We start from the raw sequence: 25745 nt of genomic DNA on the forward strand, positions 1-25745 counted from the left end.
CTGGAAGCAACCTCACGAGCTCATTGAGTCCAATCCCCTGCCCATATGGCAGGACCAAGCACTATCTAGACCATCCCTGACCGGTCAGTCCAACCTGCTCTTAAATATCTCCAGAGATGGAGATTCCACAACCTCCCTAGGCAGCTTATTCCAGTGTTTAACCACCCTGACAGGCAGGAAGTTTTTCCTGATGTCCAACCTAAACCTCCCTTGCTGCAGTTTAAGCCCATTGCTTCTTGTCCTATCCTCAGAGGCCAAGGAGAACAATTTCCCCCCCCTCCTCCCTGTGACACCCTTTTAGATACCTGCAATCAGTGGTGGTCAGTGAAAATTAATAGCTTCTCAGCAAGATAAAGCCATCACTAGCTAGGAGAAGGGAGACACAATGCAGCCATATGCATCCTTTTTTGGACCATCCTGTGCCAGACCCAGGAAAGACAAGACTTTAATAAAAAACGCCTCCCCCGCCCCTCCAAAAAACAAACACCAAAAATCAAAGCTGCCAAAACAACCCCAGAGTGGCCCAAAGTGCAAACCAGCTTCAGGGGAGGAGAAAGGGAGCAAAGAGCAAGAACGACACGCCAGCAACTCGCTGCTTGTACCAAGTTGCTCTGGCTCTTTAAAAGCCTGCAGCCTTGCGCGGGGAGAATAGTATTTGGAGAGCTACAAGTGGCTGAAGGCAGGTCCAATAAGCGCCCTCAGCACCTCCCCCCCCGAACTCTGGTTACAAACCCTCGCTCGGTCGCACATGACAGAAATGTATATAAGCCCCCAGAAAGGCAGATGCCCCGGGAAAGACAGGTAGCGGGGGGCACGGGCTGGGCAGCCCCTCCACAGGCGCTGGAGCTGGCGAGGCTGCGGCTGCCAAGGGCGCGCTCCGGGGGGCCTGACAGCTGGATTACCGGTGGGAGCCGGGTTAGGTGCAAGCTCCCCCCTCCCTGCGGCTCAGGCCGGTGCGGCTGCTCGCTCTGAAAGGGACACTCTCCTCGCCACCCCTTCCAGCGGCGCCCGGGACCATGCGGCGGCTGCTGGGCACCGTTGCGCTGTGCCTCGCCGCCCTGCCAGCGCTCTGCTCCCCGCTGGAGAGCGAGGTGGTGACCCCGCTCCGCTTGGACCCGGACCTCAATGGGCGGCAGTATTTCCGGCGGGGCCCGGAGGAGCCCAGCAGGCCGCAGGGGGTGATTTTCCAGATCACCGCTTTCCAGGAGGATTTCTACTTGAACCTGACCCCGGACGCGCAGTTCATCGCGCCCGCCTTCTCCATGCACTACCTGGGCGCATCCCCCGGCGCGGCCCGGGAGCGCCCGGACCTCCGGCGCTGCTTCTACTCCGGCGACGTCAACTCCGACCGGGAATCTTTCGCAGCCCTCAGCCTCTGCGGCGGGCTCAAGGGGGCGTTTGGCTACCGCGGGGCTGAATATTTCATCCGCCCGCTCCGGAATGGCACGGGGGAGCGGGCGCTGCGCAACAGCCAGGGGGAGCACCTCTTGGAGCGCCGGAGCGCGCCCATCCACGCCGGGGACGCCACCTCCCGATGCGGCGTGGGCTCGGGCTTGAACCCGGCCATCCTGCACGCGCTGGAGAAGTACAAAGGCTCCCAGGGGCAGCGGAAGAAGCAGCTGAACGAGACCCGGCTGCCCAGGAAGAGTGGCCGCTCCAAGCGCTTCGTCTCCATCCCGCGCTACGTGGAGACGCTGGTGGTGGCGGACGAGTCCATGGTGAAGTTCCACGGCGAGGACTTGAAGCACTATCTGCTCACGCTCATGGCCACGGCGGCCCGGCTCTACAAGCACCCCAGCATCCTCAACCCCATCAACATCGTGGTGGTCAAGTTCCTGCTCATCGGCCAGGACGACAAGGGGCCCAAGGTGACGGGCAACGCGGCGCTGACGCTGCGCAACTTCTGCGCCTGGCAGAAGAAGTGGAACAAAGTGAGCGACAAGCACCCCGAGTACTGGGACACCGCCATCCTCTTCACCAAGCAGGTGGGGCCGGGGTTGCGCGCAAGGAGGGGAGGGGGCTGCACTGACAAGGGAGGGGGGCACGTGCCCTGCTCTGGCTCCACTGACCAAGCACAGAACTGCTCCCTTTCTGCAAAGCTCTCCCTTGCCCCAGTCTCCCAAACAATGTTCCCTCAACATTTTCCCATCCACGCGCAGAATAAATTTTGTTGTGTGCACCAAGGCATGTGCAGATGTGCACCATCCGTAGACACACATGCTGCCAGATGTGGGAGGCTGTGGGTGCTCTGCTAACCAGCTGGGCGGCATTTGAATCTCTAAGGGGCAGCCGCCCAAGCACTCAGCTTACAGAGAACACTGCTCCCAAAGTTTTGTCCCCCCCTCTCTCCACAGCTCGTGAGCAAAGCCCTGTTCCTGGGGCACCCTACAGTGAGCACTAGGTTGTCCTAGCCAAGGCAGGCGGGTGGAGGCATGCGCTGAAGCGGAGCCTGGATTTTGCCAGGGCAGCTGCACAGGGTTGCTGTTCTGGATGCTCTTGCCAGTCATGTCCAGTCTCCCCAGGCCCCAGCTTCCCAGAAAGCCCGGAGTGATAGGACTCACTGGGGTGGATTTAGCGTGGAAGCGGCAGGGGTGCCTCACGGCCAGTAGGAGGCGCTCTAATGGTGACACGGCGGCGGCTCTGGCGAGTCCAGCTGAGCTGTGCCTGTGGAAGCAGGGGTGTTGGAACAAGATGTATAGTGCGGGACGCTGGAATCTATTGAACCAAATGGTAAACCCTGGCTATGATGGAAGTCAAGGGGTGCAGCAGCACCTCCACGTGGAACTGGGGCTTCAGCCTTCCAAAGGCGGGGGGAACAGCGAGTGCCTGCTGCACAGCCAGGGACAGATTTCCTCAAGTGCTGGTACTTGGGTGGTGGGCGGCGAGGAGCCCGGTGTGGGCAGAGTCTAATTAGCACCACAGGGCAGCCCAGGCCCTCGGCTGGATGCATGGCATGCCTGGGATGCCTTCTCCACAACAGCCAGAAAACCCACCACCACGGGCTGGGAGAGGCTGGGAAACCGTTCACGGTAAATCCGGTTTCTATGGTGCATTTTCACCCAGAGACCCGGAGGTTCCGGTTTGCAAAGGAGCCCTCAGCCCCCAGCACTAGTTTCTATCCCAGCTGCTGGTTCCAGGATACAGGACAGCAGCTGCCCAGAGCTGTGGCCCACTGGGGCTCCCAACAGAGCACAGAAATTTGCTTCTCTTTGTGCCCTGTTTGAGTCCAACTGAGGCAGCCTCCAAAGCGGAGCGAGTCTCCGGCCCTGTTTTCCGCCTCAGCTGGGACGAGCTGGCGAGCGCACGTTGCACCTGCCAAAGGGAGAGCCTCTCCCTGCATCACACTTCCTCTGACTCATTCGCATGAGGAGCCCCAGGAGAACCCGGAACTCGCTCCCCTCCCTTCCCTGTGCTTTGGTACCGAGTGAAATTCCTGCTGGTGAAAGGTCCCAGGTCCCTGCAGGCTGGAGTCTGCTCTGTAGCCACAGAACCGGCATGTGGAGAGGGCTTCCCCACAGCCCCTGTTGCTGTGGGCCGGAGGGAGGCGCCCTGAGGCTCTGCCGAGATGGAAGCACTAGACTTGCTCCGTTTCCAGCTCTTTCCTGTTGCCTCTTTCAGTCCTGGGACTCGGCTCATGCTGCTATCCGTGGTGCCAGTCGGTGCTGTTTGGCCGTATAACTGGGCAAAGGGATTACGGTCGAGAGCGGCAGCTCCTTTCACGTGGGCCTCTAACCAGCCAACGGATGGGAACAAGTGACTCGGTCACCGCCCACTTGGACGGGATGCACACGGATGCACACCCTTGACATTTCCTTGTAGAAACTCTGCCACACTCAGCCAGCCTTTGGGCTCCTGCCGGCCCCGGATCCCCGGCAGGCATAGCACCTCTGCACACTTGCACAGCCAGCTGGATGTTTGCCCCTTAAATACCCAGGATACAGCATCCCGCCAGCACCGTGGGCTTTGCGTTCCCTTCTCCACCGCTGCGGCGTGCGGGTCCCATCGCGTGGCTGCTCGGGTGCTGGTGTGTGCGGTGAAGCTTTCTCCTTTCTGCCACAGTGATGAGAGCTATTGGCAGTCTTGAGTAATCACCTCCACTTGCTGCCAGTGGCTCCAGACTGGCCTTCCAGCTCCCCCTGTGCCGTCCCCGCAGCGCGTGTAAACCAAACTAGAGTCTGGCGCAGTGGGCCACATCCTCCCCCTCCGGAAAGCAACGGGAACTTCGCCACTGGCTTGGGTGGGCCCAGGATCCAGCTCAGCGACTGTGAAGCTGGGTGGCCACAGACACTAATGTGGTGAGATATTACTTGCTAAATTGGGAAATCACAGCTGGGAAGCGTCAGGCAGGAGAAAGGCTCAAAAGAGGGAGCCTCTACAGCGACCCTGGCAGCCAGGTAGGGTGGGTTGGATGATGAAAAGCGCATAGAAATATGAGGGTTATTCTTTAATTAGCTGTTCTCTATCTCCCCCTCCCCCAAGAGATTAGCTCCCAGGGCAGGTCAGTGGCCGGGGGCGGGGGGGGGGGGGGTATTCCTGCAACTTGGGTCCCTAGAAGGCCCTCATGGAAGGATACCGATCACTGCAAGACTTAATAGCATGATACGAGCCCCACAGCCTGCGATAACACCCGGTGACCTTTGCTCTACCCTGAACCGTGGCAACCGAACCAGCGACTATTCCAGCGATGGAAATTCAGACCCTCAGGCTACGTCCTTCAGCTGGACGTGACTCTCTTTAAATGGACACCAGGACAGACAGCCTGATCCAAAGCCTGCTGGCATCAGGCGGGCTTTGCTTCCCACCCGGTCAGGTGGACGACTGTTGCAAGAACAGGCAGCATGTTGACACTGTCCCCTAATGGGCCGGATTCACTCCTGGCATAAAGCTATTGAGGTCAGTGGAGTTGCACAAGGGATGAGGTTGGCCTTAAACACGCTTGTGCTGCCACACTGCCTGCATTTTTCAGGCATGACAAAACCAGCCATTCCTAAAACCCCGATGCAAGAGCACATGATCAACGGAGACATCTGCCTTTCCTGAACTCGGCCATCTGTGATCGCCAGGGACCCTAGGGCGGAGCTCCCTGCCAAGAGGATGTTCCATAGACCCTTGACTCTCGTTCCGTTGAAAGGCCGATTGATAGGCAGGTTCCAGCTGTAGTCAGCAAGTTGCTGATCGATGGAGTTGTCCTTTCTCGCTCTGTGCTCTGTGCCGTCAGTTGCTCTGGAGGGCGGATGTGGCCAGGGTGAACTCCAGCTGTGCATCCGGCCCATTCCGGTTGGCCAAGCACGTGTGAGCAAGAGAGCTTGCGCTGAGCCAAGGGCCCTGGGAGCAGACCGCGTTGAGTTGCGCTCTTCTGCATGACTGCACCAGCTGACCGCCGGAGAGTTCTGCAAGCTGCACCCAGTGACGTGGCTGCATTGACTCCCCCCTTGCAACTGGCGCTCGGCAGCTTTGTCCGGACTGACATCGGCCAGCCACGACCGAGGTGCGTGGAAGGTCGGGTTCGGCGGTTACCAGGATGGCTTTGCCCAACAGCCGCTCTCGTTCCTGCCGTGCACCAGAGCTGGGAGAGGGGCTGGAACTCTGCCCTCTCCAGTGTGGGGAACTGGACGTGCAGCTGAGGCCAAGAGGCCCAGCCGCTTTGAGTCAGGCTGCCCAACTGTGTGTTTGTGGGGGGAGGAAATTCCACCCTCTGGGTTCCTGACCCAGCACGGCCGCTGCATGGCTCCGGGCAGCCAGCCTGCTGCGCAGCTCAGGAAAGACACTGCTTGGGAATCACTGGGAGAAGGCCAATGGTGCAGCCGTGCAGGGGCTGCATTCTCCTGGGGATAAGGAGAAGTCTGAGTATCACATGGAACCCACCAGAGACGGGCTCACAGTTGGCTTGGCTGGAAAGAGGCCTCGGTTCAGGCCTCCCATGGAAATGGCATTTTTGTGAGCCTGCCATGCTGCGGCAACGACAGCTCGTGCCGGCTGTTCTCGGACACTGGCCCAGTGGAGGGGCACGAAAGGGGGTGGGCTGGGAAGAGAGGGAGGAGAAATTCCCCATTCTTGGAAGGCAAAGGCCCTCAGGCGCAGAGCTGCCCGTCTTAGAAAGGAGGGAGAGCGGGAATTCCCGTTCCATGCTCTGTCAGCTCAGGCGCATGGCCACTGCCCGCTCCATCATCTCGCGGCGGTGGGCCAATCAGAAGGAAGCCGCGAGGCTCCCTGGCAGCCCTGGGTGACGTTTCGGAGAGGAGCGCGGTGGACTCGGCGCTGGCTGCGTCTGGTCCGTTTCCCACCGGGACAGCTCAGCGGGGTCCGAGAGTGGTCTGGATGTCCCGGCTGGGAAGGGTGGGCTCTGCTGCTGTGCTTGGCCACCAGCTCGGCTCCTCGCTTCGCTATTTGGGAAGCAGCTGGAAGAGAGACAGAGCGGGGGGGGGGGGGGAGGGGGCTGCAGGCGAGGTCCTCGGAGGAGAGGAGAGGGCGACGTAGCAAAGCATGGTCACCGTGTGGGCAGAGCCAGATTGGCAGAGCTTTGTCTGGAGCAGACAGGGAGCCTGGATGGGGGGCGGGGCCTTCCTTTACTGCAAACTCCCCTCCCTGGTACCAGTATCATGCTCAGCATCGCCAAGACACGGTGAAGTGATGAGCACGTCTTTCCTGGGAACATTCTGCGAATCCCACGGGGCACAGCCGCTGTCACGGGGCTGCGTCCATCGTCCCCCCTTCCTCCCAGAGCCAGATCTGCGGGGATTTGAAACGGGTGACCCTTGCGCAGCAGGCAGCATCTTCCCGGCTCTCAGCACGATGGGAAAACGCTAACCTCGGCTTTCAGCCCCTCTCCAGTTCGGGTGGAATCACGTTACATGGCTTGATGCGAGAACTATGAAGAAGAGCAGATCAGCTGAGAATTGGGGCAGGGAAGGAGACTTGTGGGGAAGGAATAAGCTTTGGGTTCTTCCTGCTACCTCTTTCCAATAGCTAGTCTGCCTGTCGGGGAGGGGGGGGGGGAGGAGTCTATAACTCGCCATCACCGTGGTACCTAGAATCATAGGTACATCGCGCCTGCATCTTCCCCCTAGTGCCCATAACAATCTGCCCCCTGCAGCTAGTGCAAAATCTTCCTGCGCTCGGGAATACGCTTTGCCCGGCTGCACTTTTCGGGCCTGAACTTCTCCTGTCTTGCGCAGGTGCAAGGTGGGTGCCTGGGAGCAGGCTCTTTGCGTTGCTGTCACGCTCCTTCTGGTTTGGTCTTCCCATATACTCCCCCTATTTCCTCTGCCTCCCTTTTCGTCTCCCCCTTCCACCCCCTGCCCGCCATCGGCAGTCGCTCCCGCCGCCCCTGCAGAGGAGTCCTCTGGGGCTACCCAGACCCGCCCCAGTTCCCGGCATGGGAATCTCTTGCTTTGCTGGCGTCTCTTTGCAGCTCCCCTCCCTTTCTGAGCCAGGTGTGGGCGGAGGCTGGCCCCTGGCGTGGCCGGGGAGGGCTTCTCGGCACGTGGGGGTGGTGCTGCCTTCTGGCGCTTCCAGGGGGATGGCGCGAGGAGGCTGAGGCTCAGATGGGAGGTGAAAGGAGGCCGGCGACGCGCTGCCTGTGCCTCTGTCCCTGCCATGAGCGGGCAGGGCTCACAGCAGCAAGCGGGTCACTGTGTCAGTGCAGGTGTTGGGCAGGGAGCCAAGAGCGCTCCCAGCCAGCAAGGAAACAGGAACTTTTAAAAGAGCAAGGAAACTCCGACGGCCAAGCTCTGCCCCCACCGCGCTCTCCCTGCCGGTTCACCAGGGCCGTTCGCCTCGGGGCTCCAGCCCTGGCAGCTCCTCTGGGTTCAAGCAGATGGACCTAGACTGTGGCCCGGAGCAGTGGGGCCAGGACGGTTTTCGTAGCGGGGGTGCTGGGAGCTAGTGAACCGAAGGGCAAGCCGTGGGTCTGACGGGAGGGGCCCAGCCTTTGACGCGCTCGCCCTGCCGTGTACGGACGCGTCCCAGAGCGAGAGTCCCAGGCACTTTGCAAAGAGGAGATTAAGCTGCTGAAAGGGGAAGTGAATTGAAAAGGGTCACTCGGCACATCTGTGTCTCCTGCCTCCCACTCTTGCCCTCAGCGATTGGATGCTGCTGCGTCAGCCTTCACTACACGCATACTGCCCCTGTATTTATCTGACCCTGGTTGCCTAATACCTGAGCACCTCATAACCTCTAACGCGTTTATCCTCAGGACACTCCTAGGAGGTAGGCAAGGGCTTTTATCCCCATTTTACAGGTGGGGAAACCAAGGCACAGAACAGTTAAGTGACTTGCAAGGGGCCACACAAGAAATCGGAGGCAGAGCAGGGACTTGCATCCAGGTCTCCAGCTAGTGTCCTAACTGGAGGGAGGGTTGGAAGCAACTCAAGAGGGTCAGTCTGCAACTTTAAAACCAACGAGTAGGCCTGTGGCACCTTAGAGACTAACCAATATACAGAGAATCCAGAGCTTTCGTGGGCAACACCCACTTCCTCAGATGTTGCGGAGAGGCACCAGCGATGCGCAGGTTCACACCTGCATCAGTCTGGCCACAGCCAGGGCCGCGGCCTTCAGTCTCCCAGGAAATGACAGCAGGGCTTCCCCCGCCAGGTCCCCACGCACTGGAATTCGAAGGCCGGGTTCTCCCCTTCCAGCGGGTTACTCCTGGTTTGCGTCGGCGTGAGCGGCAGCAGGCAGGCGCCGGGACGCACGGGGCTCACCTTCCTTTGGGCAAGATTTTATTGTTTTTAAAAGAGCAAAACCAGAAGGAGTGAGAGGGCAAGTTAAAGGGCCCAAAACAGGAGCAAAACCGCAGCGATCCAGCTTGCTCAGCGACACTCAGTCCTGCTTTATCGACACCAGATTAGATTAGACTCAGTCCCCTCCCTTCCGCCCTGCCAAGCCAGGCCCGCAGCAGTGCTGTCTAGCAGGTAGCAGAGCAGGCCAGGGCTCCCGCTCCGCTGGAGATGAGCCAGTCACCTGCCCAGGCGAGTTACCTGAATCTGGCAGGGGCCGGGCTAGGACTCCAGGGTCCTATTTGGAGCTGTCTCTTCCCCTTGCTGGGCGCCACGGGAAAGTGGGATAATCACACCAGCGGGGGTTCTTCTGTGCTTGCAGAGCATCGGCTGTGAACGTCCTCAGCCCTGCAGGTCGGGAAGTGCCCGGGTGCACCCGGGCAGCGCTGCGATGCCCACATGGCACGGGGCGAGTCACAGCGCTGATCTGCCGGAGCCAGGGACACCCATAGGGCAGCAGAGAGCCAGTCGGCCTGAGGAGCTGAGATCGGTGTCCATCCCTAGCAGGCAGGGACAGGGCCGGCCATCCTTCCATGGCATGGGCATGACTCCCTCTGAACTCATGCCCTGGAGATGCTGCTCGGGGCAGAGAGGCTGTTGGCCTCAGGCTTATGGACTCCAGCAAGGCCCCGTCGCCAAGGGCTGACTCCTCACAGTGCTGCCGGCCACTGTGACAAGCGGGGAGGGTGCTACTGGGTTTCCTCATGTCTCGCTGCACGTAGGCCCCCAGAACTCCTTGGAGAATGACAGAGACAGAGCGGCTAAGCCAGCTCCCCCGAATTCCTCAGCAGCCAACAGGGCTACCTCGGGGATGGACTTGCTGAGGGCTCTCTTGCAACCTGCCTGTCAGGGAAAGAGCGAGATAGAGATTTCCCTCAGGATGCCTGAACTCCAGCCCTCGGCCGTTGAGGGGCCGAGAGCGGTAGGAGCCTGCTGCCTGGGCCAGGCCCTGGAGATAAGCCACCAGTTTGCTCCCTCCCACTTGCGGCTTTAAGCTTCAAAGCTCAAATAAACCAGACCAGGCTTCCTTTCTCTCAGCTCCGCCGCTGCCTTTTAAGGTTCAAGCCCTTCTGCCCCCCTGTTCCTGGGGCTCCCACTCAGCTCTGCCAATGCCCCTCAACCCTGCTCCTCGGCAACCCCTGCTACGCCTGCCCTGGGCTCCCGGCGGCTCTGAGAGCGGAGTTGTGGCCCTCTCCTCCCCACCGGTGGTGTCTGCGTGCGTGGTGGCGTCCCCGAGGCGAGCCCCTCACATTCATCTCACACGCACAGAAGTCCAAGTTGGTCCCTCCAGCTCTTCAACCCCAAGGAGCCACGACAGGCACCCACGCTGCCAGCTGGACGAGGGGCCTTCTGCTGTGGAACGGACACTCCCACTGGCTCATGACTGTCTCTTTGACACTTTCCAAATCATTGACTCCACCGACGCGGGTGGGGGCATGTTGGCTGGCTGCAGAGACGCTGTTTGCAGAAAGGACTCTCCTCTTCAACGGTGGCCAATAATAGAAAGGATTCCCTGGATTAACCCATGCTGGCTGGAGACAGGTGGAGAGACGTCATCCCTATTCCACACAATGGCTACGTCTAGACTGGCATGATTCTCCACAAATGCTTTTAACGGAAAAGTTTTCTGTTAAAAGCATTTTCGGAACAGAGTGTCTAGATTGGCAGGATGCTTTTCCACAAAAGCACTTTTTGCAGAAAAGCGTCCGTGGCCAATCTAGATGCGCTTTTCCGCAAAAAAGCCCCGATCGCCATTTTCGCGATTGGGGCTTTTTTGCGCAAAACAAATCTCAGCTGTCTACACTGGCCCTTTTGTGCAAAAGTTTTGCGCTAAAGGGACTTTTGCCTGAACAGGAGCAGCATAGTATTTCCTCAAAAAGCACTGATTTCTTACAGTAGGAAGTCAGTGCTTTTGTGGAAATTCAAGCGGCCAGTGTAGACAGCTGGCAAGTTTTTCTGGAAAAGTGGCTGATTTTCTGGAAAAACTGGCCAGTCTAGAGCGTAAGCGTGAAGCAGAGTCAGTGGCCAGGCCAGAGAACTAGACCTCCAGGAACCCCGATTCCCCAGTCTCCTGCTCACACCAGCGGGTGACTCTCCATCCCGCATCCTTCGTGCACCACCTGGTTTTCCCAGGCTGTTCTCAGTCTGGTCTTTCTCCTGCATGGATCCTGTTCAGATCTGGATGGCAAATTCCTTAGCACTTCCCCAACACAAGCTGTGCTGCCCTGGGGCATGTTTCTTTAGTACGCAAAGACCAGCCCGTGCCCAGTAGATTACTACCCTCATGTTTTCAAAGGAACTCAAGTTCTCAACCACTATTAAAGCCAGCGGGGCCTGGGCAGAGCCTTCTGGAGCTGCTGACATTGGTATTTATCCATAGATGAGCCTTGGATGAGCCCACGGTTTGGATTCCTGTATTGGAACTTCAGTTTGGAGTCCAGCTCAGCCTATCGAGTGCGATTTCACAGCAGAAGAACGGCCGTGCTAGACCAACAGGCCATCTAGCCCAGGATCCTATTTTCTGACAGTGGCCAATGCCAGATGCTTCGGAGGGAAGGAAGAGATCAGGAAACCACGGAGCGATCCGTCCTCTGGCATCCAGCCCAGCATCTGGCCCTCTGGTGCAGGGACGCACAGAGCTCAGGGTTACTCTCTGCTCCATCTTCCCTGAGCGTATCTAGTTCTTCTTTGCTATTGGCTGGGCAGAGGCACAGTGTGAATCACTCTTATTCTCCTAAAGCGGCAAGGAGTACTGTGGCACTGTATAGACTAACTGATATATTGGAGCAGAAGCTTTCATGGACAAAGACCCATTTCATCAGATGCAGACTAGATTCAGACTAACACCGCTACCCCTCTGCTTCTTATTCTCCTAGGGTGCGTCTACACGTCAGCGTTATTCTGGAATAACTAGGCGAGCGTCTACACAGCTAGCCCGTTATTTCAAAATAATTTTGAAATAATGGGTGGTGTATTTTGGCGTTTGTAAACCTTGTTCCCCGAGGAATAACGCCTCTTCCGAAATGGCGATTTCCGAGTAGCGGCAGTGTGGACGCGCCACTGTTGCTATTTCAGAATAGCGCCTCCCCCGGCCATTCCAAGTAATGACTCCCCGCTCTAAATCGATGTAGCATGTCCACATTAGGGGAGGCTGCCTCGGATTAATTTCCAGGCTTTCCTGCAGTGTAGACGGGCTATTTCAAAACAAGCTATTTCAGAATATTTCTTCCAAAATAGCGTATTCTGAAATAATCGTGCAGGGTAGATGTAACCCTAAATCCCCAGCTATTGTAGCCTGATTCTATTCCTATTTAAGGTGGGAGAGATTCCTTCTCCCATCGCCCCCGCAGCCTGTCCTATGAGTACACCCTCTCCTGGATTCCTGCAGCTCCCTGCTGGCTCTCCGACGATGAAAGCAGAGTAAAATGGCGCTCATGTCTTCACAAGCAAATGAGAGATGTCAGCATGTAAATTCCAGGGAGCTACTTCTCTTCCCAGTCTCTCCCTCATGGGGACACTTCAAAGGAGATGTCTGCACAGCCAGCCACAAATCCAGTGCTGCATAGAAGGGAAAAACTTGGAGGAAATGTCAGATGGAATCTGATCCGAGAGTCCTGGAGCGAGGCCAGCACTGGGGATGGGTGGCCCTCGATAAGTCTCCTTAACCCCACCTGCCACTCGAGCGCTGGAGAAAGAGAAGAGTCCGGAGTTGACCTTGGATCTTGCGTGGAAGAAATGTGATGGCCCACGCCATTCCGGGCCCAGGCCTGCCACCTTTGCAGACCACAGCAAAACTCCCACAGACTTCATTCTCATTATGCCGAGGGCGGCTGTGGAATCTCCATCACTAGAGATAGGAACAAGCAGGTCGGACAGACCCCTGCCAGGGATGAGCTGGACAGTGCTGGGTCGTGCCGAGAGAGCAGGGGACTGGATTCGATGACCTCGTGAGGTCTCGCCCAGTTCTAGTGTTCTGTGATTCTGTGCACTCCATACTAGGTGTGTAAAGGTCACCACGTGCCTTTCACAGATGGGGAAACTGAGGCACTGGGTGGTTAAAGACCTGGACCTGCAAACTGGGGTACCAAAGTCCATAGTTTGGCATTCCGATAACCGGCGTCCCCCTTAGCAGTCCCCCCCAGCAGGATCTGGGCTGAGCATGTCTCCTGAGAAATGTCACGCATGCGCCTGAGCCCAGCTCCCCGGCTTGGATTGCGGTTCTCTTGGGCTTCGCCCCCGCGGCGGTGCATTCCCCACGTCTCTGTTGTGCGGCAGACTACAGCATGCCTGCATGTGGTCTGGTTTCAGGGAATTCCATTCCAGGCCCCCGAGGGCTCACCCTGGCGGCCTTAGCCAGCCTGGCTCCGTTCGCCTGTGGGCCGCAGAGGAAGGAAGCAATTTGTATCTGGCAAGGGCACTGCCCCGCTGGATCGCAGCCCCCAGCCCCACAATCTACCCGTCATGGTCAGTCTTGATCCCAACAACCGCCGCAGAGCAAATCTCTTTTGGCACAGACGTGGCAGCCCCCAGGGTATGTCTACACTACCCTAGTTCGAACAAGGGTGGTAATGTAGGCAACTGGAGTTGCAAATGAAGGCTGGGATTGGAATTTCCCAGGCTTCATTTGCATAAAGCCGGGCGCCGCCATTTTTAAATGTCCGCACGAGGAGTAACGGTAGTTCAGACTAGGCTTCCTAGCGGACATTTAAAAATGGCGGCACCCGGCTTTATGCAAATGAAGCCTGGGAAATTCAAATCCTGGGCTTCATTTGCAACTCCGGTTGCCTATATTACCACCTAGTTCGAACTAGGATGGTAGTGTAGACAGACCCCCAGTGTGGGGCTCCCACCCCCGTGGCTGTCACTGTTGTCTTCTTCTGCCGTGTCCGTGTGGGGACGCTGGGGAAAGAGGATCCTTCGATTTCACAGTTCTTCAGAACTCAGACAGCCTGGAGCCGCTAGGGCACTGGCAGGGCAGGGGGAAGGGGCGGATTTTTTGTAAAGTCCTTAAAAGGTCACGGTCAGTTTGAATTGCCGCCAGTTCTTGTTTAACTCTTGTTTAGGCTGGATATCAGGAAAAAGTTCCTAACTGTCAGGGTGGTCAGACACTGGAATAAATTGCCCAGGGAGGTTGTGGAATCCCCATCTCTGGAGATATTTAAGAGTAGGTTAGATAAATGTCTATCCGGGATGGTCTAGACAGTGCTGGGTCCTGCCATGGGGGCAGGGGACTGGACTCGATGACCTCTCGAGGTTGCTTCCCGTCCTAGTATTCTATGATTCTATGATTCACGTGGCCTGCCAGCTCCCGGGGCCTGATCCAAATGGGAGCCATTCCGCAGCTTTGGATCAGGCCCATCCACCTCTCAAAGCCAAGCAGAGGGGAGAAACTGACCAGTCTCCTTTCTTTGGGGCTGAGTCAATGCCAGGGGCTTTCCCATGGGGGCTTTGGCTTGGGCCTCTGGTCCTTCCAAAGCAGAAAGAAGACAGGCAGCCATCCCTGGTGCTTAGCTTGGGCCCCTCCCAGCTACGGGGGCCGTGGAAGTCAGGGGCTCCGTGCCATGAAGAGGCAGGAAGATGGTTCCAAACGTGTCGTCTCACTGCGCAGCCAGCCCCCGGCTGTGCGGACCTTAGGCCTGGCTCTAGCCAGCGAGCCCCAAAGATTTCCTGGCTCCTTGTCAGTGTAATCAGGGATGCGCGGTTCCTGCCCCATTGTCTCCTCTTGGGCTTGTTTGCTGGGGTGAGTTAGTGCAACAGCAAAAGCCCCGTGCTGGTCTCTCGGAGGGATTCTCTGGCTGCGTCTCGGGGGTGGCAGCATCTGTGCTGGTCTCTCCCTGCAGCTAGTGGGTCTCATTTGTCCTCTTCCCACGTTTTCTGCAGGATTTGTGCGGCGCCACCACCTGCGACACCCTGGGGATGGCCGACGTTGGCACCATGTGCGACCCCAAGCGCAGCTGCTCGGTCATCGAGGACGACGGGCTGCCATCTGCCTTCACCACGGCTCACGAGCTGGGTAAGGGGCCGAGGCGGGGGGAGGGGGACAGCGCGGGCCTGTCCCCATCCGGGGCGGATCCCTCGTTTGTTTCCAGTGCGGCTTTTAGCTGAAGAGAATTTGGGTTTCCGGGTGCTCAGCCACACAGCTGTGCCTCGACTTCACCATTCTCAAAGCACGAGGCACCCAGAGGGAATCCAAGGAGAAATGTGACGTGCCCAAGGTCTCATAGGAAAGCAGTGGCAGAGGCAGGATAGAGCTCAGGAGACCTAGCCCATGTGCTGCCCCCCTGATAATAGCACAGCTGTGTTTCCTTGTCCAGTTTGCTGACTCTTTGCTCCTCTACAATGCTGATGTCATAGGAACATAAGAACATAAGAGCGGCCAGACGGGATCAGACCAATGATCCATCCAACCCAGTGTCCTGTCTGCCGACAGTGGCCAATGCCCGGTGCCCCAGACTAGGGTAGGGCTCCCATGAACAAGCGTCCCGGGCAAGCGGTTCATTCCCTGTGCTCTCATGCCTCCGCTTCCCGGCTTTACTAGCAAGCGCCTCCTGCCATCATTCCGTGGCTTAGGCAGCCGCCACTAAAACCAAACCCACCACAGAGACTGGAGCCCAGAGCTGTGGTTGCCGCTTGGCGGGGGGGAGAAACCGTCTCCCGAACCCGCTAATATTTATGGCTCCGTAATTAGGAGGGGAGGGAGCGAGAAGAAAGCCTGATGTTGAAAATAACCCTGTTATCCAGCCTCAGGAAGTGGAGACAATAGCCAAGTGTCCGGAACAGTTTCTGGGGAAACTCCACCTCGGGGTGAGAAAGTGAGACGCACCGGCTTTCTTCCCAGCGCGGCTGGGAGGTGAGAGATGGGTGGGTGGGAAACAGCTGTTGGGAAAGCCGCAGGGGCCAGATCGGGCGGATCAGCCATTGCAGCTTTAGTTTGTTGTTATTGCTACTTTAGAGCAGTTTCCAGGATTCAGGAGTCCTGAAATAACGTATCCTGGCCGGAGGCACACACCTAACTCCAGACTTGCAGTCTCTGGGGGGAGGCGCAGTGAGATCTCTCTGTGTCTCTCTCTCTCTCTGTGTCTCTCCTTCTCTCTGTGTCTCTCTCTCTCTGTCTCTCTCTCTCTGTGTCTCTCCTTCTCTCTGTGTCTCTCCTTCTCTCTGTGTCTCCCTCTCTCTGTGTCTCTCTCCGTCTGTTTCTGTCTCTCTGTGTCTCTCTCTCCAGTTTTCTTTCCTCTCTGAGGAATCCAGCATCCACACATGAGCAGATGGTGCGAGGCTTGGCCAGCAAAGTCCTGGCTCCTAGACCCCATTGGCAGGCTGACTTCCCACGTGTTAGAACGTGTCCATCTTAAGGACGATCTGATGGAACCATGAAGAATGGAGCTCGCTGAGCCCAGTGTGTGGGTGGGAGGTAGCCGGTGGGGTGCAGGGTGCGGGACAGACCCCAGGACAACTGAGCCTTAAGCACCAGGCTGCGAGAATTTCAGAGCCACCCGTCCCACCGCAGGAAGGGTTTCTTCTGGCTTGTTGATAATGGCCAAGGTCTGGGGGGACGTGACTCAGTAGCACCTGGAAGCCCCCTGGGGCAGAGGGGAGAGATGCCAGCGCTAGGTAGTGGTGGTTTGGCTGCTACCACAGGGCTCATCTGGGGCGATGGTTCAAAGCGGAGGCCAGCTCCGTGGCTTTCCCCACAGCAGGGTCCGTCCCAGCGGCCTCTGGTGCAGCTTGTCCGGGCCCCGGGGACCAGCCAGGTGTCTGTAACCTGAGAGAGGTCAGCTCGCCGCCATTGGGGAGTCTTGGTCGGATCAGGCCTCCTGCCATAGAACAGCAGTTGCCTTGTGATGGGAGGGGGGACTGGTGGTTCAGGCACGGTCCCCCCCGCTTCTCCTCCTGCTCTGCCCGGGGCTTCCTAGACAAGTCTCGGTGCCGCCGGCTCCCCGGCTGGGAACTGGGGCTCAGGGGCTCACCCTGGCGACCTGCTCCGAGGTTGACAGACGCCGGACGCCCCCTCTCGCTCCTGCAGGGCACGTGTTCAACATGCCCCACGACAACGTGAAGGTCTGCGAGGAAGTCTTCGGCAGGCTGAGGACCAACCACATGATGTCCCCCACCCTCATCCAGATCGACCGCGCCAACCCCTGGTCAGCCTGCAGCGCCACCATCATCACCGACTTCCTGGACAGCGGGCACGGTGAGCCGGGCCTGCCGGGAAGGGGGCTGGGCGGCAGGTGCCGAGGGCGACTCGTTGCTCTGGGTTTGCGGCACCGAATAAAACAGACAAGGGGGGACAAGATCCCTGCCGGGGGGGGGGGCTCCCGCTGCAGCTGGGGCACGGACCCAAAGATGCCGTGGGGAGGAGAAGGGGGGATGACCCCAGGGGACTGAGCCAAGCGTGGGGAGGTCGGACGCAGCCTGAGAGCGGGGAAGAGGCAAAAGGCACCGGGCTTGCTTTGCCCCAAATAGGCCCATGCGTGAGGGTCACAGGGGGCGGCTCCGAGGGGCCCGGCAATTCAAAAGGGCCCAGGGCTCCCGGCCTTTCAAACTGCCGCTGGCTCCGTGGGGCGCGCTCCGGGAGGTGCCAAGGTTGGCGGCGGACGGGGGGTGCATGGCACAGGCTGGGCAGCGCTCAGGCCTGGCTGCCCCGGCCCTGCCACCGGAGGCCCTGCCACATCCACGAGCACAGAGCTGGCCCCGCCCCCCGCTCTACCCAGGGGCCCGGTAGTTCTGTGGGCTTCCCCGTCCCAGATTTCCCACTGCCACTCCCACACTGAGCAGCGCCCCAGGCGGTCTAGCAGACAGCCCATCCCCGGGCTGCGGGACAGGGCACTGCTGCCGAGGGGCGAGCCGAGGCCAAGCCCGGTGGTTCACGTGGGGCGGCTCCGAGCGCTGGCCGGGCCCTGCGGGGTCCTCTGCCCCAGGACGCGGGTGCCCTGCTGAAGAGCGGATTTCTCCTCGGGCGAGGAGACCCGAGGCCCGTGGCCCAGGTCAGGGCACGAGAAGAGGCCGTGGGATCGACTGCGGGAGGGGCTGTGGCAGGATGCCGTGGGGCTGGAGCCAGCATCACCCCGATGTGAGTTTGGAGGGTGGGCGCTGGGGCCAGTGGCTGCCTCCTGCCACGCCGAGACCCGCACTCGCGCCGGGATCAGATCCGCTCCATCCCAGCGTCGTGCTCAGTGCTGCCGGGGCTTCCCTGCCTTCTCCCAGTGGCGGGTCCCGGCTTCGCTTTGCCTGCTGGGACCTGGCTCCCAACGGGCCCCGCCACGCAGGAACTGTCAGCGCCTCGCTCCCCGGGAGCGCGGGGGCAGAAGCCTCTGGGCTCCTCCCAACAGCTGGCGGCAGCTGGAGGCCCTCACCCAGCTGAGCTGGAATGCCCCACAGCTCCGGCACGGTTCTCCCTCTTTGAGCAGCTTACTCCTGACAAGCCCTAAGTCCCAGACGCTGTGTCCAGGCCAGTCAGCTTGGGCCCGGGGGACTCAGACTCGGCGCTTTCTTGGCTTCAGCCTGGCCAGACTAAAGGGTCTGCCCCCCTCGGCCCACCTATCCCCCTCCCCCGCACGGGCCGTCTCGCCCCTGCTCATGGCTGTGGAGTCTGCGTGACACACGAGCGAGCTGCCCAATGTGCTTGTGTCTTGGCCCAGAGGGGCTGGGAGAGATTTGCCAGGACATTCAGCTTTAATGGGAGAGATGTGCCTAAATCCCCTAGGCTGATCTCAGTCTTCTAAGTATGAGGGGAGGCTGGCCATTGGCCAGTCTGATGAAGCTACTAGGCAGTGCCATTTGCACTGGCAGGTTTTGCTTAGCGGACACCTGGCCCCGTAGGGACAGGGTGGAAACCACTGAAATGGTGGGAGCAACAGTGGGAAACCTAGGACCAGAAGAGCCAACAGAAATGCCTGGGTAAAGAGGGGGAGAGGCTGGCTCTGCACTCCTGGAAGGGGTGGAGCCTCCGATGGAAGGGGCGGGGCTCAAGCAGCCAGCACTGGCTTTACTTGCTGGGCTCCTGCTGCAGTGAGTTCCGCAAGTGATATAGAGCCAAGTAGTTGGTGGGCACGGACCAGCTTTGATCTGCTTAGCATGCGCTCCAGGGGCTGGGTGCAGCAGTTCTGTGCACTGACTGTCAGGCCAGTCGAAGAGTATCTCCCATTTAATATTTCTTCCACTGCCCTGCAGGAGACTGCCTGCTGGATCCGCCCATCAAGCCCATCTCGCTGCCGGAGGACCTCCCAGGGGCCAGCTACAACCTCAACCAGCAGTGCGAGCTGGCCTTCGGCCTGGGCTCCAAACCCTGCCCCTACATGCAGTACTGCACCAAGCTCTGGTGCACGGGGAAAGCCCGGGGGCAGATCGTTTGCCAGACACGCCACTTCCCCTGGGCCGACGGCACCAGCTGCGGGGAGGGGAGGTTCTGTCTGAAGGGCGCATGCGTGGAGAGGCATAACATCAGTAAATATAAGGTGAGTACCTCCTTGGCGCGGGGGGGAGGAGAGGTTCCTTGTAAGCGGAACTCTTGGGCGGTCGCCCAGGAGAGATTCAGGTGCTGCCCAGCTGATTAGCAGAGTGCCCACAGCTTCCCACAGCTGGCAGTGTGTGTTTCTACGGGTTGTGCACGTCTGCACATGCCTCAGTGCACACAACAAAACTTATTCCACACACGGATGGAAAAAGTTAGAGGGAACACTGCTAAGGGGTGCCAGTAAGGTGAAGGCAGACAGGGTGTGTCTAGACTACAGGGTTTTGTCGATAAAGGTGGACTTTTGATGACAAAGCTATACCTGTGTCTACACTACCGCTGCGTGCTGTCGCCAGTAAGTCGACAGAACGCGGCAGTTTTGTCGCCGTCGGTAAACCTCGTTTTACGAGGAATAACGCCTTTTTTCGACAGAGTTCTGTCGAAAAAAGGCACTATTGCATCCACACTGTGCTTTTTCAAAAGAGAGCGTCTACTCTCTTTGGAAAAAGCCGCTTGCTGTTTCGCCACAACTGGTTGTAGTCTAGACGCTCTTTTTCGACAGAGGCTTTGTCGACAGTATGCAGTCTAGTCGTACCCAAGGTGCCAGAAGTTGAAGGGGTCTGTCCATCCTCCAGGAGGCATTTGCCCATTCATCGTCATCCTGTAACCCAGTGATGGTGACCCCCATGTCTCCAGGGCACTGGGCCTGGCTCTGTTTACTGGAGAACCGCGAGCAGTAGGCGGGCGCAGGGCGGGTGTGTCTCCACGGTCACCCCCCCAGACGCTGGCTGGGTCGGTGTGCGTTGCTTGGACACCTGGCCCTTAATAAGCAAACTCCGACTTGCTGCACCCTGGCCACCGGACTGCCGGCCACGTGCAGTGGTAGCGTGCTAGTTGGGAAAGCCTCCGCTTCCCAGCTGCAACCCGCGGGTCTGTCCCCTGCGGGGGTCTAAAAAGCAAATGGGATGGAGAAGAGGAAACAAGGGGTCCTGTTTGCTGGGGCCGAGGTTCCCTCCACTTGGCTGCTGCCTGAGGACAGAGCTGTGCCCCAGAACGTGGCTCCAAAGCTGCTCTGCTTGCATCTTGGTGCCGGCTGTCCCCTGGTGCCCATTGTGAAGGCTTCTACCGGGGGCGGCCATCGCGGGGAGAGTCCCTCTCGCCTGGTGCCCCTTTCTGAGCTGAGGCCCTGCCCAGGGGCCCCAGGTATCGCACACCGGGCTGCTTTTGGAAAGACGGGGCTGCGGGACGTGCCTCTGAGCAGCCTGTCTCCTGGCAGGTGGACGGCAGCTGGGGGAAGTGGGCGCCGTACGGCCAGTGCTCCCGGACCTGCGGCGGAGGAGTCCAGCTAGCCAAGCGGGAGTGCAACAGCCCCGCGCCGGGCAATGGAGGGAAGTACTGCGAAGGGGTGCGCGTCAAGTACCGCTCCTGCAGCCTGGACCTTTGCGCCGAGTCAGGTGAGGCTCCCCCAGGGGTGTGGCCAGCGGGGGGCGGAGGGGGAGCTAAGCCCTGCAGCCGCACTCGTCTTTGGTTGTTTGGAACCACTTGGGTCTCAGAAGGGACCGACTGTGTCCTTTCAAAGAGCGGCCCATGCGGAAGCAAACCCCCAATCCCAGGCAGCCACCCGCTGTGCTGTCGATTCTCCATGTGCTGGAGGCCACTGAAATTAGCGGCAGGGGAGGGTTTTGGAGGCACGAGCCTCAGAAGCGGTGGAGGTTTGGGTCAGGTGACCCCAAAGGTTTGTCAGCACTTTCGCAGGCTTTGCCGATCTCTCTAGCCTGCAGCTCAAGCTGGACGTCCGCACAGGTGCCAGACATGGATGTCACCTGGTACTTCCGGGGCAGACAGTCCTGGGACAATCGATTTGGGATGTAGGTGCACGTTTAATGGGAGCCTGTGTCTTGTGGTAGAGCGCGGTGTGGCTCATCTCTGTTGAAGGTGGGTGCTCCCAGTCGTCTCTGCTCTGTTTCTACTCACCCCTACTGACCTGGCAGTACCGTAAAATCCTCGGTTCTCCTAGTATTTCTGCCCCGTCCACACCCAAAGGCCCCCCACGCTGCTTGATGGGGCACAAAGGGAAAGGGCGCTAGACCTGAGAAGGCTTTTAGTTTGCCCACGTCGATTGGAAGCGGTACCTTCGGCACGAGCACTGGGAACGGGCCCTAGCTCCACCTGGCGCGCCAAACACAAAACATTCTTTGCAAATGAAACTTGGATGGAGGCCCTGCCACTGCTGTCCCGTCTGTGCACAGCAGCGCTGCAGTTAGAGGGTGTGGAAAATGCGCAAAGCCTGGCGGGGGGGGGGAAGGGAGGGGGCAAATTAACTTCTCCAATCCGTTTTCGGGAACATTTTGAGCACTTGAAGCTGGTAAAAAACATAAGCAAGATTGCGTTCTTTTGCAAGACACGTCAGCCTTTCCCCATGCGCTGCCGCCGTAGCAACCGCTGCCACGTTAGCAGCCGTAGGGACAATTTCACGACGGACAGAGGGGCCCAGTTCTCCTTGGCCTGGCAGCTGCGTGCAGCCCTGTGCAGCAGAGCAAAGTGGGGATAAGCCATGGGCCCTATTCCATCGAAGCCAATGGCCTGGCCGTGGCCATGCAGTAAACTAGAACATGCCCAGTACAGGCAGGAGGTGAGCAGGGAATATAGTGTGAGTGCACGTGTGTGCGCGCAAGAGAGATTCCACCCCCCCGGTACGATTCTATGAATGACCGTGCTGTGCTCTTCGGGCACAAGGCGGACCATGAAGCCCGAGACAAAGCAAGTGGAGCTGGACGCAGAGCACAGCCAGCTGTAGGGCTCTGGCTCTGTCCAGGGGACAGCAGGTGAATCCAGAGTTTGAGAATCATTAAAAAACGCTGCCCAATTTTCCTGTAAGTGACCCTGACAACACAACCCCTGTTTTCCATTTCCAACCCCCTACCATCCCCTGCAGATTGTTGATCCCCATAAGGGAGAGATGCTGAAGACCCCAAGAAATCCTCTTCGAACTTGGCTTCTGTTCTGGATTATATGTGGGAGCTGCCCAGACACCATGGGGATGGGCAGCAGTCTACACCCCTGTAGATAGCTCTCTAACAATCCCTAAGCCCCCTGTGCAGCACAAGAATAAGACCCTGCAGCCTTTCTGAGTGAAGCCAGCTCTCAAAAGGTCTGGCTGCTGCAGGGGAGGGACCCAAAGGACTGATTTGTGCAGCGCAGGTGTGACTCGTTTGGAAAGGCCTGGTCAGTTAGCTTTTCCACCTCCTTCCCACCAGCTGGACTCCGCTCCAATGCCTGTTACTCCAGCTTTCTCCCAGCACATGCCTCCTCTAATGTGCTGGGGGGAATTGCCTAATTCACCACAGCTGGGCTCAGCCATAGACATGGATGGAAGCCACACTCTCTGCACTCACGGGCTGCAGCTGTGTAGTTTCCTCTGCTCAGGAGAGAGTGTTAACTCTTCCCTTGCCATCTCCTGGGGAGGGTCACTGTGTCCCTCCGAATACAGCTGTCAGGTGTCTTAGGGTACATCTACACTTCCGGGAAGATTGGTGCTCCAGAGGTTGATCGTCTGGCATTTGATTTAGTGGGTCTGGTAAGGACCTGCTAAATCGAATGCCGAGGGCATCCCCATTGACTCCAGAACGCCTCGCAGTTATGAGGACTACAGGAAGTCAACGGGAGAGTTTCTATGGTCGACCTCCTGCTGTGGGGCTGCCCCAGAAAATTGATGCCAGGTACATTGATTCCAGCTATGCAGTTCACCGTGGTGGAGCTGTGTATCTTGCATTGATTTTCTCTGCCACTGTAGGCCTGGCCTTATTCAGGCTTTACTGCGTGCTGCTCAGACGCTTGGCAAGGAGCATGTAATACACAGATGAAATAAAACAAACACAGTCTGGAACATCCAAGGTGTGCCCACATGCTGAATGCTGCTTGCAGTTCTGCTGGCCCCACTCAAAAATATATATTTATTAGAATGGGAAAAGTTGTGGAAAACTTCCCAGGAAGGGCAAGCAAATGATCAGTAAAATAGAACAGCTTCCATAAGAGGAGAGATTAAAAAGATTGGGATTGCTCATTTTAGAAGAGAGACAATTGAGCGGGAGGAATAGGACAGAGGTCTATAAAATCATGACTCGTGCAGAGGAAGGGCTACTCACCCCTTCACATAACATAACTAGCAAGGGTCACCCACTGAAATGAATAGGCAGTGGGTTTAAAAGAAATATAAAGGCGTAGATCATCGCACAACACACAATTAACCTGTGGAACTCATTGCCAGGGGATGTTATGAAAGCCAAAAATATAATTGGGCTCAGTGAAGAATTGGATAAATTCAGGGAGGACAGGTCCATCAATTAGCCAAGATAGTCAGGGATCCAGTCCCATGCGCTGGTGTCCCTAAACCTCGGAGTGCCAGACGCTAGGAATGGGCAACAGGGGATGGTCCAGTCAAGAATTGCCCTGTTCTGGCCGTTCCCTTTGAAGCACCTGGCATTGGTTACTGTCAGCAAACAGGATGCTGGGCTAAATGGTCCTTTGCTGTGACCTAGTGTGGCCGTTCTTCTGTTCTTAATGAGCTGCTTTGAGCTAGGCACTGCCCAGTTCTGGACCTCACCAGTCCCCATCTATACAATGGGAATAATGCTGTTTACTCTCCTTGGAGGCCCTTGGGGGAGAAGAGCTTTACTATTGTTTATTGCTCCCCCTTGTTCCCCTTTCTGCCAGACTGCAATAACAGCGGGTGGCCACGCCCACCTTGCAAAACAATGGTTGTGGGGTGTTCCAGACAATGGTCGTGAGGTGCCACCCCCCGGAGGTGACATTGCCTTTTTTGGGAGTGTAGCCTGAAGTGGCTCTCTGTACCCGCCACGGCTGCTGATCCTGCTCCACTGATACGCTACCTGCACCGGGGCAAGGTGGGAGGGGGCGTGGCTCCACTGTCCTGGAAGGGGCAGGGCCTCAGGCAGGAGGGGCGGGGCCTGGGGCAGCCACCCCCCAGCGCTGCCCAGCCTGCAGAGCTGCCTGGAGCGCACCTCGCCGTGCTCCGGTGGCGATTTAAAGGGCCCAGGCCTCCGGGTGCCATCGCTGCCTCCGCAGCAGCTGAATTGCTGGGCCCCAGGGTAGTGACCCTCTGGGTAACTAGGTACCTGGTTAGGGTTAGGGTGGGCCTGCTGTACCCCCACAAACCACTCTCCTGTGGGCCCGTCTGTTCCTTAGAAGGGGCCCTGGCTATCCAAAGAGTCAGGCGTTTCCCAGGACGTAACGTGTCTCCTGAATTGCAACACGGAAGGTTCCGTCCATTGGCTGTGGCAAACCCAGAGCGCCAGAGAGTCCGGCAGACACCGGCAGCTCTTAAGAGTCCCGCTGGGGACCAAGTGCGCTTGCCAGGCGTTTGGAACCGCGCTAGTGTAAATCAGGAGTCACTCCACTTCCGCCCATGGAACAGAACTGGAGTAAGGCCAGGTCCCGGGAGAGAAGACTGTGGCCCCCGCTGCTCCCGGATTCCGAGCCGAAAGGCCCACCGCTGCTTTGTTTCCTTCCAGGCCTAGGGAAGAGTTTCCGCGAGGAGCAGTGCGAGGCTTTCAACGGCCACAACCACAGCACCAACCGGCTCACCGCCACCGTCTCCTGGGTCCCCAAGTACTCGGGGGTCTCGCCGCGGGACAAATGCAAGCTCATCTGCAGAGCCAACGGCACCGGTTACTTCTACGTGCTGGCTCCTAAGGTGAGCGGAGAGCAGGGGCACGGGGGAAGAGGGGGCTGTAAACGAAGTGGGGGGAGGAGCGAGAGGGGAACCCAAGGGGCGGACGGGAGGGTGGTTCTGACTCAGCGCTGGACACATTTCGAATTCCCGGCCCCGGAGGCGCAGGGCCCCCCCTCCCCGGGAGACTGGAATTCAAGAGAAAGGAGCCAGTTCCGGGGCGACTGGTGCTGTCGTGAGACATGAAGGGGATTAACGGAGAAGCCACGTGCCAGATCAGCTGGTGTAAATCAATGGAGCCTTGCTAATTTGCACCAGCTGTTGCTCTGGCCCCATGCCTGGACCTGTGTGTGTAAAGCATCCCACACTGCATGCCTATGGCACCAGAGCAGGAACAAAGGGTAACGGCTAGACACTTCCCTCCGGGGATTTTGGCTCACACGCACAGGGCGGGGCCGACGGCCAGATCCGGGACTGGGGACGGGGCGTGCATGAGATGCTACCAAGGGTTAACTGGCTCTCAGAAGCTGCTAGCTTGCAGGGGGCTGCCCTGGGGATTGCAGAGCAAAGCCGTGTGAGCAGAGGAGAGATGTGCGTATGGACGGGGCAGTCGGCTGTTAGGGGACACTCCTCTGCTGAGCGCCTCTTGAAGGCACAGCCTGGAACCAGTTCTCTCTCCCACTTCTCAGGAGAGTTTCAAATGCCACCCAGTGCCCACCACACGGTTTTATGTTTCTATGGGTGGTGCACACTCGCACACACAGCTGCCCGTAACATTTATTTTGCACCTGGATGGCAAAGATGAGAGGGAACATTGCCCAGAACGGAA

General features: G+C 58.4%; 1 protein-coding gene across 1 annotated transcript in view; it reads left to right on the forward strand.

The window, feature by feature from the left end:
• Positions 1 to 747: 747 nt before the first annotated feature.
• ADAMTS15 (ADAM metallopeptidase with thrombospondin type 1 motif 15) overlaps positions 748 to 25745 on the forward strand; it is a 30697-nt gene continuing 5699 nt past the window's right edge. The window contains exons 1-6 of the mRNA XM_075909820.1: positions 748 to 1985; positions 14658 to 14790; positions 16801 to 16968; positions 18948 to 19231; positions 20504 to 20681; positions 24759 to 24940. Coding sequence (XP_075765935.1) covers positions 1017 to 1985; positions 14658 to 14790; positions 16801 to 16968; positions 18948 to 19231; positions 20504 to 20681; positions 24759 to 24940 — 1914 coding nt within the window. The 5' untranslated portion in view covers positions 748 to 1016. The remainder of the gene's footprint in view (positions 1986 to 14657; positions 14791 to 16800; positions 16969 to 18947; positions 19232 to 20503; positions 20682 to 24758; positions 24941 to 25745) is intronic.

The sequence above is a fragment of the Pelodiscus sinensis genome, chromosome 26 (genome assembly GCF_049634645.1).
Source record: "Pelodiscus sinensis isolate JC-2024 chromosome 26, ASM4963464v1, whole genome shotgun sequence".
NCBI classification, from domain to species: domain Eukaryota; kingdom Metazoa; phylum Chordata; order Testudines; family Trionychidae; genus Pelodiscus; species Pelodiscus sinensis.